Source organism: Aptenodytes patagonicus, chromosome 7 (genome assembly GCF_965638725.1).
Source record: "Aptenodytes patagonicus chromosome 7, bAptPat1.pri.cur, whole genome shotgun sequence".
In the NCBI taxonomy this organism is placed as follows: domain Eukaryota; kingdom Metazoa; phylum Chordata; class Aves; order Sphenisciformes; family Spheniscidae; genus Aptenodytes; species Aptenodytes patagonicus.
In genome coordinates, this window is record NC_134955.1 from 59,652,341 (window position 1) to 59,665,521 (window position 13,181).

Consider the following 13,181-nt stretch of genomic DNA (forward strand, 5'->3'; position numbering starts at 1 on the left):
AAGAGGGGTTTAATTGCACCTTCTGCTAATCTAATGGTGTTTGGCACACTTCTGGGCTGAAGTTGTTCTTTAACTATCCAGAGATCAAAAGTCTGGCTAACAACAGCTGTTAACACCTGTTTTTCAGCATAATAGTAAATATATTTCATTTCAAAGAACAAACACATCTCCTCTCTGCAAAGTCAACTTTTTATACTTGTGTCTTAGTAACTTTCCCAGTATGCTACCTGTCCTGCACCTGCAATGTACGGGTTTTCATCCCTTGAATGTCTTGCTGCTTTTTCGTGTGAACTGTAAAAAAAAAAAAAGCTATGTGCGGAGGAAGGCAAGGAAGAGAAGACCAAAAAAAAAAATGAATACTGTCATGTTACGGTTGGAGACATGATAAATGAACTGAATTTCACCCCAGTAGTTTTACTATAATAACCTTTTTAAAACTTGGAAGGGTTGTACCTGGGTGCTTTTTTCCCTCTTGACCTAATTGAGCATATTTGTGGCTGCAGCCTGTAACACTGGTGTGACCCCTCCAGTAGCAGGGTGGGTCATAGGAAAGAGTAGAGCACGGGGACTTGATAGTAGGTGAGTTTTGCTTTCAGTGAGTTTTACCTTCTTATTTCCTTCAGTTCTTGGGGTATTAATAGAGCATCTCCTACCCAGTATCATGGTGCTTGATGATGCTTGTGGGAAGGTGGATCTGGGGAGGCAGAATACAGTTCTGTCTGACTTGGCTAAATTGGCTGACATTTCAAAAATCTAGCAGGAAGGAACTGAATCACGTTTAAAAAGGCTGAGGCTGTAGTGTAGCTTGATTTAATAGTTAGGAGTCACACAGATTTCAAGCAAGTGACATCAGACTAGGTCGAAAGCTGGCTTTTACCCTCCTCTTAGGCTTGTTGAGTAACCTCCAGTGTCTGCTACTAATTATTTCTTTTAAGTTCCAGATGGATGAATTTCTGGAGAGAATGTTTTAGTAAATACTGCAAGTAAAACATTGTGTAGCCCTTTCTGTTTTAATGATGTTGCTGTCTTTTAGGGAGACGCTGCTTATTCCAAGTATTTGTTTCTGTGCTATAGTTCAACGTTGTTGCTCCTGCTGAGAGAACGCAAGGTACTTGACTGGAACTGCCCCCGGTCATGGTTAGTTGAAGCTGGTGGCCTTTCCCTTTTCTGATCTGGCAAACTGCTGCTTGACAGGGTTTCTTTCAGTCACGTGTATCTGCCCTTTAAGAAGATGAATTAGTGGAGCCAGTACCTGAAATAACCTCTCGTCAGCAACGAGAGGCCTTTTTCATAGGTCACAACACACATCATCCCGCTTTTCCTGTGTGGCTTTTTATTTGGAATATTGATGCTCTTTGGACTAGTTGCACTGTCTAAAACCAGAAAACTACAACCTATGAAGATTTTGCTGAACTTGTGCATCTTAGAGCCAAGCATTATTCCGATTCAGGTATGAACAGTGCTGTTGGCAGACGTGGTACTTGATTCTGATGTGACTCTGCAGGGACCCTAGACTTGTCTTCTGCAGTTGTACAGCCTTGGTGCTGATCAGCACTCCTTAAACCAAATAAATGCAGAATATGAAGGGTCCAAGCATGCTGCCAGCTCTCTGGCTCTAAAAGCCGGATTGTTCTCTTAGTACCTATTAATATCTTCAAGTGAGGTGCTCAGTGAAGAGATCGGTTTGAAGAAGCAAGCTGAGGGAACTTCCCTCCTTTACTTCCAACGATCTGATTGATACACTCTAAGCCAGAGCAAGGCACCGTCCTTCCTGGTGGTGCATGGAAGGCAGATGGGGAACAAGTTTCTTCAGGCAAAAGTCAGAAACCCCACCCTCTTGCAAGCTAGATTTAACACGAGGAAGCATCCGAGTAAAACATAAGGAAGTTTAAAGAGCTGAAGTCAAAATTTTTAAAAAATTTATTCCCTCAATTTTATATACAATAATTACAGACTACTGTACAAAGGTGTGAATGGTCTTTGCTGTGAGTTGTTGTGCATATGCAGCTTAGTAGACAGATTTAACATTCAATTTGAATCTCAGTGCAAGCAGGCACTAAAACATCCAACATACCTCCAAGGTATAAAAAGACATACCAGTTTTACAGGTTTCTCCAGCATATTTTGTTACAGTGCAAAATGCTATGAAATCAGGTTTCTTTAGAAAATTCATATAAATTAACCACGTATTGCACTTGTCCCAACCAAAAGTGTAACAAAAGTTGTACTTACTGAACTAGTTTGGTACGTTTGGAAGATTCCTCACACACACGCACTCCTTCCTCCTGGCTATTTGTGCCAAATATGTGTAGTTCTTATTCCAAATCTTAAATAACTGTTTATAGCTCTTTGACTAATGCAGTCCCTCTTGAACAGACTGCTAAAAAGAAATCACAGCGGATTAACATAACAAGAAAATTCTCCAAAACCCTTTTCAGTCTTCCTTCCAGTAGCACTGTAACTACATGCATAAACATCAGTATTGTTTAAATTCATACTGCAAGTGTATTGAACACCATCCATTTCGGACACTTACACCCCTATTTTCTGGAAAGGTATGAAACCTCCAGTTCTAAACGCGTACATATTTCTACAGTACTTCAAGCTGCTAAGCTAACATTGCACCCACGAACATTTTGTGCAATACCACAGGTAGGACTTTGACTTCTGTACATCACTGGCTGCTATGGTGCATGTTGGGAGAAGTGGCACAAAGTTGCATTAACTTCAGAGAACAAAGTCTACTTGGGCTGAATCTAGTCAATACAATCCGAGCACCCACCAAACGAGAAACAGAGGTGAAGCCAAATAACATCAATCTTACTAGATTTGAGTTTCCCTAAATCCCTACAAGCCTTGAGATTTAAAGGAACAAGTGCATATGAGTGCAGATGCTAACTTTGTGCTTAAGAGATTTATTCAAAGCTGAAAGGTAAGGGAGTAGCTTAGGAAGAAATCTTTTTTTTTTTTTTTTTTTTTTTTTTTTTTTTTTTTTTTAGCAAACCAGTATGAACAAAGTTGCTACTAAAACCACTGACATATAAAAGCAGAGGAAAAGGAAAACACGTGGCCAGCTGAATGCTAGTCCATGTCTTAAACGGTTCAGGGTTACCTGCAAAATGCCTCCAACATTTAATTTCTTGCCCCTACTTCACCTTAGAGGACTCTACTTACTCCTGTTACATACAAAAAGAGCATTTATTTTCTGAGAACATTGCTGCATTCAACTCAGTCATTCAGAACACAAGTGGAAGAAAACCTGATTTCTGGTACTACGACATTCTCCAGATCCTCTTCCGGAGCCGCAACAGTAACTGTACAGTACTTTCTAAAGGCAGGTCCCCGTCTTACTTGGATACTACTAGATACGAAGTCCTTAATAAGGCAATACGCTGTTTATACAAGTAATGAGATGAAATCCTAATTCGACACATTTAGGAGTTCTTCGTACAGATAGCATACATTTATACCACTTGTGCAGGCCAAGTGTTTACGTTTTAAAAAACCCCAACCAGTCGGCTTTGGATGAGGGGAACAGATACGGTTCACAAACTGGAAGGCTGCTGGATGACTGGACCTGGTTCACATTCACGAAGGTTGTCTTCTGACCTCATATACATTAGGAACACAGTGACAGTAGCAAAGGTAGCTGCGTTGACAGGAAAAGCGCGGAGAAGCGTGGAAGTAAGACCTCTTGTGAACACCCTCCAGCCTTCTTCATGGTAACTCTTTCTGATGCAGTCTAAAATGCCATTGTATTGTGTAACGCCTCCGACTCCATCGGCTTGAAGGCGGGATTTGATCACATCCACGGGATAGGTTGAGAGCCAGGACACGATTCCTGACATCCCCCCGGAAAACAGCAGTTTGGGAATAACGTAACTGTCTTCAGCTTCACAGCCTAAATACCTGGTCATGCAGTCATAGGTCAGGAAGTAAAAGCCAAAGCTTGGAGTCTCTCTTATGAATGTAGAGACCATGCCCCTGTTGATACCCCTCAGCCCTTCCTTTCGATAGATTTTGATCAAACAATCCAGAGAATTTTTGTAGTTCTTCATTTTTAGTTTGTATTCACCTGTTCCTTGAAGCTGCATTCTTGTCTTAGCTAACTCCATGGGACAGCAGATGACGCACTGGATAGCCCCTGCCGCTGACCCTGCAAGGAACTGGTTTAGAGGAGTGTCTTTTCCAAGAGCACGAAGTGTGTTTCCTTGTACACCGAACACAAGCGCGTTAATGAAGGTTAGTCCCATCATTGGTGACCCAATACCTTTATAGAGTCCAAAAACCTAATGGAAGAAGGAAGGAAAACCTCTTTTTAACAGCGGTGTTGATAACCTCCTGAAACTGTGCAGAACGTGGCCTTTCTGGCTCTCCCTTGTGCCCTGACTTTCTAACAGTGGCCAGAAGATCAGTACCATCTTGCTTCGTAGTAATAATTTCATCGCTGCCTAGGACACAAGCATCTAAACATTTTTAGCAGTACCAATATATAGTTGAACGCATCCAGAAAATAATCTTAGCCCATCTAGAGAAAAGTTTCCTGGTAAATTTGGTACTTTATTTTTTTAAGTAGCTAAAAGCCTAAAGCCACCCTTTTAGTTATGGTCTTAAAGCTTCAGCGGAAAAAAAACCTCACCAATTTGTTCACTCGCTGCTCAGATTGCTTGGATTCTTGGAAAATTAGCTATTCAAATAACTCATTTAAAAAGTTAACTTCAAAATATCAGCTTCCAACTTGGTGATCTTCTTCACAAAGTTTCTGGCAAACTTCTGACTACAATATCCGCCCTACGGTCAGGTGAGGTTCAGAGTGTGCTTATCTCTTGATCTTCAATATTTGCAGGGGGGGGGTTAACAGCTTTCCCACCCTTCTGATACAAAATACATGAAGATACAAAATATGCAAAGCATTAATTTTGTACTTACAGATTCTTGCTTTATGATGGACTGAAAGCAATGGAAGGTCCCACGGTAGAGAGGTTTCTCTACACTTTGAACTTGTAGACGAACCTATAAAAAGTTGTACGAGATACTGATTTGTATGTCAAGAGCAGCCTAATTGGTAAACTAGTGTCTTGTACATATATGGAGATTTGTATAGCAATGTATATGCAAGAGCACAGGCTGGACACTGGAATGCCATATGTGGCAAAATAATTTAAAAATATTCTGTAAGTGGTTTGAATTAATTTTTGGGGTGAAAACATGAAGGGAGGAGGATCATTAACTTCTTGTGAATATTAGAAAAACAGTATGTGGAAGTACAACAGGTTACGCTGTTATCTAGAATTTCAGATTGAAGTTTTCCAGTACCGGCTACAGTAAGTACTTTCTTTAGCTGCTAAGAATACATCTGTTCGCACTAAGGAATATCTGTACAAACCTGATAGAATTTTATAAAAATTTATTTACAAGTCAAGCATGAAATAAGGATAATTTTAAAAGGATGGAAACTTTCAACACCACCCCCCACAGTGTTTCTGGCTACCAGACTTGGGACCCTTCACTGAGATCTGATTTTTTTCAGCTGGGAAGTGACTCTTAAGATGTCTTACTTTGCATAAAGAAAGGAATAAAAAGCCACTTGTCCTTTTAAATTTTAGTCTGTTTGCGTTCAGCAGGTTAAAAGAACAATTTGTGAGGGTGTGGCTGTTTCAAACCTTTAATGTTAGTAATCAATTAACTTTTCCAAAACTAAAATGGTATGTTCTGCTGGGCAGATAGATGCTACTGTAACTGGTGACATTAGGAGACAGGCCCTTTTTCTAGATGTTTTTTAACCTTTAATGGGAAAGTCCAATTCTGTTTTCTCCTGCTAATTTGTTCTCATCACGCTTAAAACAAAAAAGTCTCAAAGCCCTACACTGCAATAAACTCAATAAATTGGTTTCACTGGATTGGGGAAGTTTAGAAATCTGTCTTCGATCTCCAGCATGGAGGGCTGCAGTGTTCCTCAGAAAAGATGCTTATCAACCCCTTGATGCTGCTGTTGCAGCTCCGGGGCAAAAAACTTCAAGACTCTTACTCCGAACAAAGCAAAAGATTATCAGGTCTGCATGAAAGATTCCTGACTTTAAAATCTTTTTATCATTGTTTGCCTGAAGTAATAATAAACACCACCACAACAATGAAAGACCGGTAAGATGATGTGGGTCTAGAAAAGGATTTGGGGACACGGTTTGTCAGAATTCTATATTCAGGTTAGCTTTCTTTGAGGCAAAAAATAAATTATTTACAGTTTCAGTATTTTTTATATTCCTACAACATGTCATTTTATGTTCTGTAAATCAAAACTTCAGTTTTCAGTGTCTTTTTAGTATACATGTTAGTGTTTGCTAGCCGTACTGGGAGGCTGAGATAACCTCACGTCTTCCAAGATGGAACAGGGTTTTAAAACTTCTTAGGGTTAAAAGTAGGCTTATGGTAGGATTGAAAGAAAATAAATCCTTTGTTACTCAAAGTGACATTTGGGGGGCAGGCAGATTGTTAAAACTGCTCAAGAAGCAGACCCACAAGCAAAGTCATAAATCTTAACAAGCTGTCAGAATTGCACCAAACAAAGGTTTTACTCCATTTACAGTTTACTGCTATTGTTTCAAACCCCATCTGTGAAGTCAGGGGACTTACACACGTATGGGCTTTGGGAGAATTGCAGCTCAGGAACCTCTTACTTTTACTTTTCTATACACTTGTCTTCAGTAGTTTAGAATTAGTCATGTTCTGTATATAGGTTGAATTTCCTAGTGGCATACAGCTCCCGCTATTTTTGTCTAAATAATTTGTGAAATATGGACCAATTAAGCCTCTAAATAAAAATATTTAGAAAGTTAAGAAGTTAAGCACTGACACTCCAGGTCTAGGAATGAAAAAGAGCTCTTTTATTTGAGCACAGTGACAACCACATAGGGGTAACCCCCACACTAGCAAACTGCCAGGCCAGGCAATGAATGTATGTGAAACTTTATTTATTTATGGATATTAATGCCATATTCAACAAGCTCTTATTTAGTGTGTACAACTACAAGAAGTATGAATCACGTGCAAAGTTTAACCCTCTATTCATTGGATGATATTCTTATTTGAAACCACTGTTACTAAGGTTTTAGGTCCAATAGTAACACACTGTAATTTCACATCACTAAAAACTGGCATAAAGGTACTCAAGACTAAGCAAAAAAAGCCACCACACCCCCAAAACAGTCCAAATATTTAATAATGTGCAAAATAAGTGATTTAGAAGTGCTTGAGCAATGAAAATGTCCTCCAAGGATATGTAGTGGCTAAGACCTCAACAACGGCGTGCCTGAGATCCAGTTTTAGAGCCACTGTGTGTGGCAGTGTATATAGCCAGAAATGCATACCAGAAAGAAGGTTCAGAATAAGACTTTACATTAAAAAAACAGGGATATTTAAACCCCGCTCCCTCCATGCCATAGCTGTAGAAGACAGACACATCAGTTTAAAACTAAAAAGGAAAAAAGCTTCATAAGTCTTTTAGATCTTTATTTGAACTAATACATTTGGGAATAAATTAAGACTGAGAGAAACAGAAGTGTTCACCTGGGCTATACTTACTAGGTAACTCTCCCGTGATGAGGCTTATCTGTCATCTACAACAAAGTAACACTTTTGCTGTTAATGAAGACAGCCCCTAGCTCAGAAAGTAAAGGCAGTTAAAAGCAAAAAAGCAATTTTATACATTACATCAACAAACCAGGGATAAGGAGTTTGCCAGTTCTGAGATCAGCTCAGTTGTGGGTTTCGCAGGGTGACTTCACCAGCTTAATCTCTCCCTGTGTGTCCCACCATCCCCCTCCCCGCTTTGTGAAACGTGATCGCCGGCCAAAAAAAGAGCTTAAAAGCCAAGATAGAAGTAAAATTCTGGCTTTAAGCAGGTTTCCCATTGTTCAGTTATATTAAAAACTTACAGTCTAAGGTGACTACCAGCTAGCCCTTTAAACACTGCAGGACTATAAAAAGGGTTAATTCTTAACACGCATACATACACAACAAGTTATGCAATGTCTTTTTTTTTTTTTTTTTTAAAGACTGGTTATAGTGTTAGTTTTTCCACATACAGTGGTGACTATGCCAGCTAGTAACACAAACATTAGTATTTTCTCTAACAAAAAATAGATAAATGCTTATAACACCTTCTAATGGGTATGAAAACATAGTGTGCCACCCTGGAATTCATAAAACATTTAAAGTCATCCGGAAACAAACTACTTGCTCTATTGTAAAGCAAGATGCTTTTTCTAAAGCCAACACATCTATTTTGCATTAATACGTCTGCTAGAACTAGCACGGGAGCCCCAGTTTTGCAGACATTTAAACGTTTAGTTTCATGCACTAGAAGCTGTTCCACTTTAAAACCAAAAACACCCCCACACGTGCTTAACTTTAGTCTGAGCGTAGAATTTTAGCAGTTTTGCTGGCTTCAGTGAAATGACCCGTCACCTTAAGTTAAGCACGTAAAACTTGGCAGGATGGGGGTGAGAGAAAAAGACAGCTGGCCCTGTACCACCATAAAAAAAAGTGCAAGGCTGGATAATACCATTCCTGAAAATATATACTAGAATTCAACCCAATTACTTAACAGTCAAATTTACCATACTCTGAGAAACATACATACAGTCTTTACTATTTGAGCAGCTTGCGCTTGACTGGCAAGGACTAATATCCACTAGCTAGGAAAATCCGTATTGAATTAACCATGTGCTAGAATACAGAATATGGCGATGACCTCGGTAACACTGTCAGCCCTTTGCATATCTAAATTCAGCAAGGCAGAGGTATTCCAAATATAGCCCTAGTGGATGGCATGCTGTTTGCTGCAGTCAAGTGATCTGGTGTATTAATTTAGCAGGGAATATACTGGCATCCCTTCTTCCATTATTCCAGTGCGAGACTGGATAAGGCTGCCCAAAAGTGACTTAAGTTGTCATCCCATTCTGAAAAATGGGCTTGGACCCCTGGGAGTCCTGGCTGAAGGGCCCTCCAGGAGATTTCAGATCTTATCTTTGAACTGGTCTTAGCTACCCTTAGTATGCATAATACATACAGCTAAGCAACTATCAGAAAATCAATTTTAACTTGGAAAGTTATAAAAATATATAATAATACTTAAAGGGAGGAAAAAGGCCCCAGACAAGCTTCATGCTGTGGATTTTTATCCACTTACACCCTTTGGCTGGTGTAACAAATTAATGCTTGAGGAGTAAGTAGCAGAGCTTGAGGGGAAAACAAAACACAAATTTTCAACCTAGCAACAAAGTAGGTTTGAGTTTGAGCAGGGAGAGGCAGTTTTAGCATTTAGTGATCAACAGCTGCAGAGAAGCAAGCTTAGAACAAAATTAAGTTAAATGTAATATCGTATTTTCAAATACAACGTCATGACTGGACTGATGAACTTCTAGTTTAGGCTAATGTTTGTCATGTTACTGGGTTGAATCATACATACAAAGAATTTTTTCACTTCTGAAGAGCTGGAGACTGCAAATCTATAAACAGTGGCTGAGGAGGCTCGCTCCAAGCTTTCCAGCACAGATTTATGCTCCTAGTGTGTCTGGGGATTTTTTTTTCCTCCCCCACTCCTTAGAAAAACTTCAAGTTTTCCACCTAGAGACAAAGGTATTTCATAATCAACCCACCTTAACAGTGTCAAATGGGTGTCCTACCAGCACTCCGGCAGCACCTGAAACAAAACAAATGCCATGGTTATGACTCATAGTTTGCTTCCCGGGTCTGGGGCTACAGTAGCCCAAGCACAACCACCAGCCAGAGGTGTAAGTGCACAGCGTTTCTGGCAGGCCAGCTAAAAGGCACGCTATCAAGTCAGAAGGTAAGAGATCTACAGTTCAGTCCTTCAGGCCAGTAATAGCTGCCTTTATGCTCCCGCGCCGCTTCTAAGGCCCAGGCGAGGGTCGAGATGTGTGACTACAGAGCGTGCCGCATCATATGGGATGTTCAGCAGTGATTCCTGGCCTCAGCCCAAGGCAAGTCCAGTGGGCAGAAACTGCAGATTTCCTCTGAAGCAAAATACTTCATGGACGTGCCACTCTCTGGAGGCATAGAAAACCTAGAAGCTTCTCTAAAGGCAGAAGAAAACTCCTGTTCTCTGCCCACAGCCTTTCCAGATGTGATGGTAGCACCTGCAGAAGGATGATGCATTACAAAAAACCTTTGCTTTATTCTAGCGTCAAAGGACTTTAGTTACAAAGGACAAAGTTACATGCAGGCCTATTAGTTATACTAATCTGAATACATGCATTTTGCACTGAAAAAACACAAGTACTGGCTGAAGCAAGGGATCCTCTAGCTTTCTGCTTCTGTGACCAAGACTGGAAGTTCAATCCATTTATGACCACCAACAGCGAGAACTACGAGTGCTTCGGTGCACCTTCTCACATTTGCAGAAAGAGAATCTCTCTCCCTCTCCCCGAGAAGATGTGGCAGAAATACAAAGCCCACTCTAGGATGGAGTAGTCCAGGTTGTTCAAGGCCAGCACAGCGGCAAGGCAGTCCAAGTCACAAAAATAGTGATGCTCAGCATGAAAAGACCAGCGGCACAACTGACCATGCGGGATCCCTGGCAAGCAGGGGTCACTAGGATGAAGTCATAGAGAAGCTAAAAAAAAAGAAAAAAATCTTTGCCAGGTTGGCAAGGAGAACAGCAAATGCAAATAACTGAAAAGATGTGAGAATAAATCTCCCAAACACAATTTAACAACTGCTAAAAATAGAAGGCGGCAGGCCGTGAGCAGATGCACGGGGAAGAGCAAGGCGAGCAGACGTCTCCTCCTCTTCGTGTTAAAGCTCTCCGCTAGAAATATTTTCAGGTCAGAGGGGTCCCCGAGCCCGCCGCCGCCCCTCTGCTAACCCCGAGAGAGCTCCCTCCCCACCAGCCGCTGCTTCCAGCCCCTTCGGGCAAAGCCCGGCGCCGCGGCAGCGCCAGGGGGAGGGACAGCCCCCCCCCCCCCCCCCCCCCCCGCCACTACAGGAAATCCCCGAGCCCTTCCTCCGCGCCGCGCCGCCCCCCCCCCCCGCCCGGGCTCGGCCCCCACCTGCAGCGGGCCGGCCGCTCTCGTCGCCCCCCGTGCCCAAAGCAATTCTCCGCTCCCAAAAGCCGCGCCCAGCTCTCCCCTCCCCCCCCTTTTTTGTTTTAATTTTCTATTTTTTTCCTCCGCTTTTTCTTCCCCCCCTTCCCCCCTTTCTTTTTCCGCTTTCCCCCCCTTTTTATTTTCCTTTTTTCCACCTTCCCCCCCTTTTCCTTCCCTTTTTCCCCCCCCTTTCTCCCCATTTTTCTTCTCCCCCCTTTCCCCTCCTTTTTCCCCCCCTTTTTTTCTTTTTTTTCCCGCAGCCCCCCCTGCTCCTCACCGCCGACGCATCCCGCGAGGAAATCCAAAGCCATGCTGGCACCCTCCGTCCCCGGCGGGGCCCGGCCCTTGCGCGATGCCGCTCCGCGCACTGCCGCCGCCCGCCTCGCCGCCCGCTCTTTCTACCGCCCGTCCCCCCCCCGCCGGAGAGGGGCCGGGCCGCGCCTCCGAAGGGGCGGGCTGCGGGACAACTCCCCCCCGCCGCCCGCAGCCACTGGCGGCCGCGTCGGGGCGGCTCCGGGCAAAGGGCGGGGCGGGGATGGGACTAGCGGGGATGGGGGGGCCGGAGCCGCGGCAGGGGCGCCCAGCACCGGCTGCCCTTCCGCGGCCCCGCCCCCCCCCCCCAACCCGTCCCTTCTTTTTTGCAGCTGCGTCTGGAGAATTAACCAGAAGTAAAGGCAGAAAGAAATTTTGGAGGCTGGGGAGATGGGGGCGCGGGCAGAGCATCCCTCCTGCGGGACATCAATACCCCCAGAGTCGTTTTGGGTAGTTCAGGGAGGCTGTCCGGGGGCATCTTGCTTCTGGGTGAGGCATCCCTGGGCGCTGGTGGTTGGAAAGCCTGTGGAGCTGATGTCGTGAGGACTTTGGAGGGGGTGCCTCCTTTTAATAGGGGTGAAATGCCTGTAACACCTCTCCTATCGAGAAAGGCTGAGAGAGTTGGGGTTGTTCAGCCTGGAGAAGAGAAGGCTCTGGGGGGACCTTGTTGTGGCTTTTCAATATATAAAGGGGGCTAATGAAGATGGAGCGAGACTTTTTACCAGGGCCTGTAGTGATAGAACAAGGAGTAACCATTTAAACTAGAAGAGAGTAGATTTAGATTATATATAAGGAAGAAATTTTTTATGATGAGTGTGGTGAGGCACTGGCACAGGTTGCCCAGAGAAGCTGTGGATGCCTCATCCCTGGAAGTGTTCAAGGTCAGGTTGGATGGGACTTTGAGCAACCTGATCTAGTTGAAGATGTCCCTGCCCGTGGCAGAGGGGGTAGAACTAGATGATCTTCAAAGGCCCCTTCCAACCCAAACTATTCTGTGATTCTATAACCAGGGTCCCCCACCCAGTGTTGTCCCAGAGAAGAGAGTAAGGGCTGCGCCAACAGATGTGGGCTCTGTGCTAACTGCTGCCCCCATGGCTCAGCTGCAAGTGCAGGGATGAGACCCCACCTCTGACGGTCAAGGCCACAAATCAGTAGCCTGCTGCCCATGGGGCTTGGCAGAGCACTGGATCTTGGTCTTACGCATTGCTGCTGTGCTTCACCCTGCAGAAGACACTTCTCCCCTCCCCGCAGGCTTTTCTCATTTTGTATTAACTCTACTTTCTTACTAACATTACCTTGCTTCAAGGTGCCCTGATGCCAGAGCCTTTAAATGGGAAATTCAAGCCGTTGACAGTTTCAAAGGGAGCCCTGTTGAAGCTGCTTGTTATTTCTGTGGGCAATGTCTAAGAAAGGGGAGTATCAGTGGCCTAGAACAGTAAGTAGCCTATTCGAGCTTTGTTTAGAGTAACGTGATCTCTTCAGGGCCTGCAATGTCAGCTTTCAGAGAGTAAGTTCCAGAAGCAGAATGGAAAAGTAGCTGGATTTTTATCTCTTTTTTTTGGTGGTTTTTTTTTAACATTGCTTTCCATGGTATGGCAGTGCTTTTCTAAGTGTAGCTGCTCAATACAAAGCCAACAAATCTTGCAGTGGCATAGCATATTAAAAATGAAGCCAGCTTTTACCTTCTGTGCAAAGAAATACAGAAACAAATGAACAAAGACAAGGGTGCTTCCAAGGAGGTCTGAAACCACTACTACAGTACAA

General features: G+C 43.4%; 1 protein-coding gene across 1 annotated transcript; it reads right to left on the reverse strand.

Annotated features, from left to right (window-relative positions):
- Positions 1-1,897: 1,897 nt before the first annotated feature.
- On the reverse strand, positions 1,898-11,472 carry SLC25A29 (solute carrier family 25 member 29). The gene is made up of 4 exons (XM_076345448.1): positions 11,383-11,472; positions 9,657-9,700; positions 4,930-5,013; positions 1,898-4,289 (listed from the first exon to the last, which is right to left on the reverse strand). The coding sequence occupies exons 1-4, from the start codon at positions 11,414-11,416 to the stop codon at positions 3,546-3,548; spliced, it is 906 nt and encodes a 301-aa protein (XP_076201563.1). The 5' UTR covers positions 11,417-11,472; the 3' UTR covers positions 1,898-3,545.
- Positions 11,473-13,181: the final 1,709 nt, after the last annotated feature.

Excerpts from the sequence above, each read along its gene's own strand:
- SLC25A29 (XM_076345448.1), bottom strand. The coding sequence starts at position 11,416 with ATGGCTTTGGATTTCCTCGCGGGATGCGTCGGCG. Across the intron at positions 5,014-9,656 it reads ACCCATTTGACACTGTTAAG|GTTCGTCTACAAGTTCAAAG; the intron begins GTGGGTTGATTA and ends AACTTTTTATAG. Across the intron at positions 4,290-4,929 it reads CCATCATAAAGCAAGAATCT|GTTTTTGGACTCTATAAAGG; the intron begins GTAAGTACAAAA and ends TTCTTCCATTAG.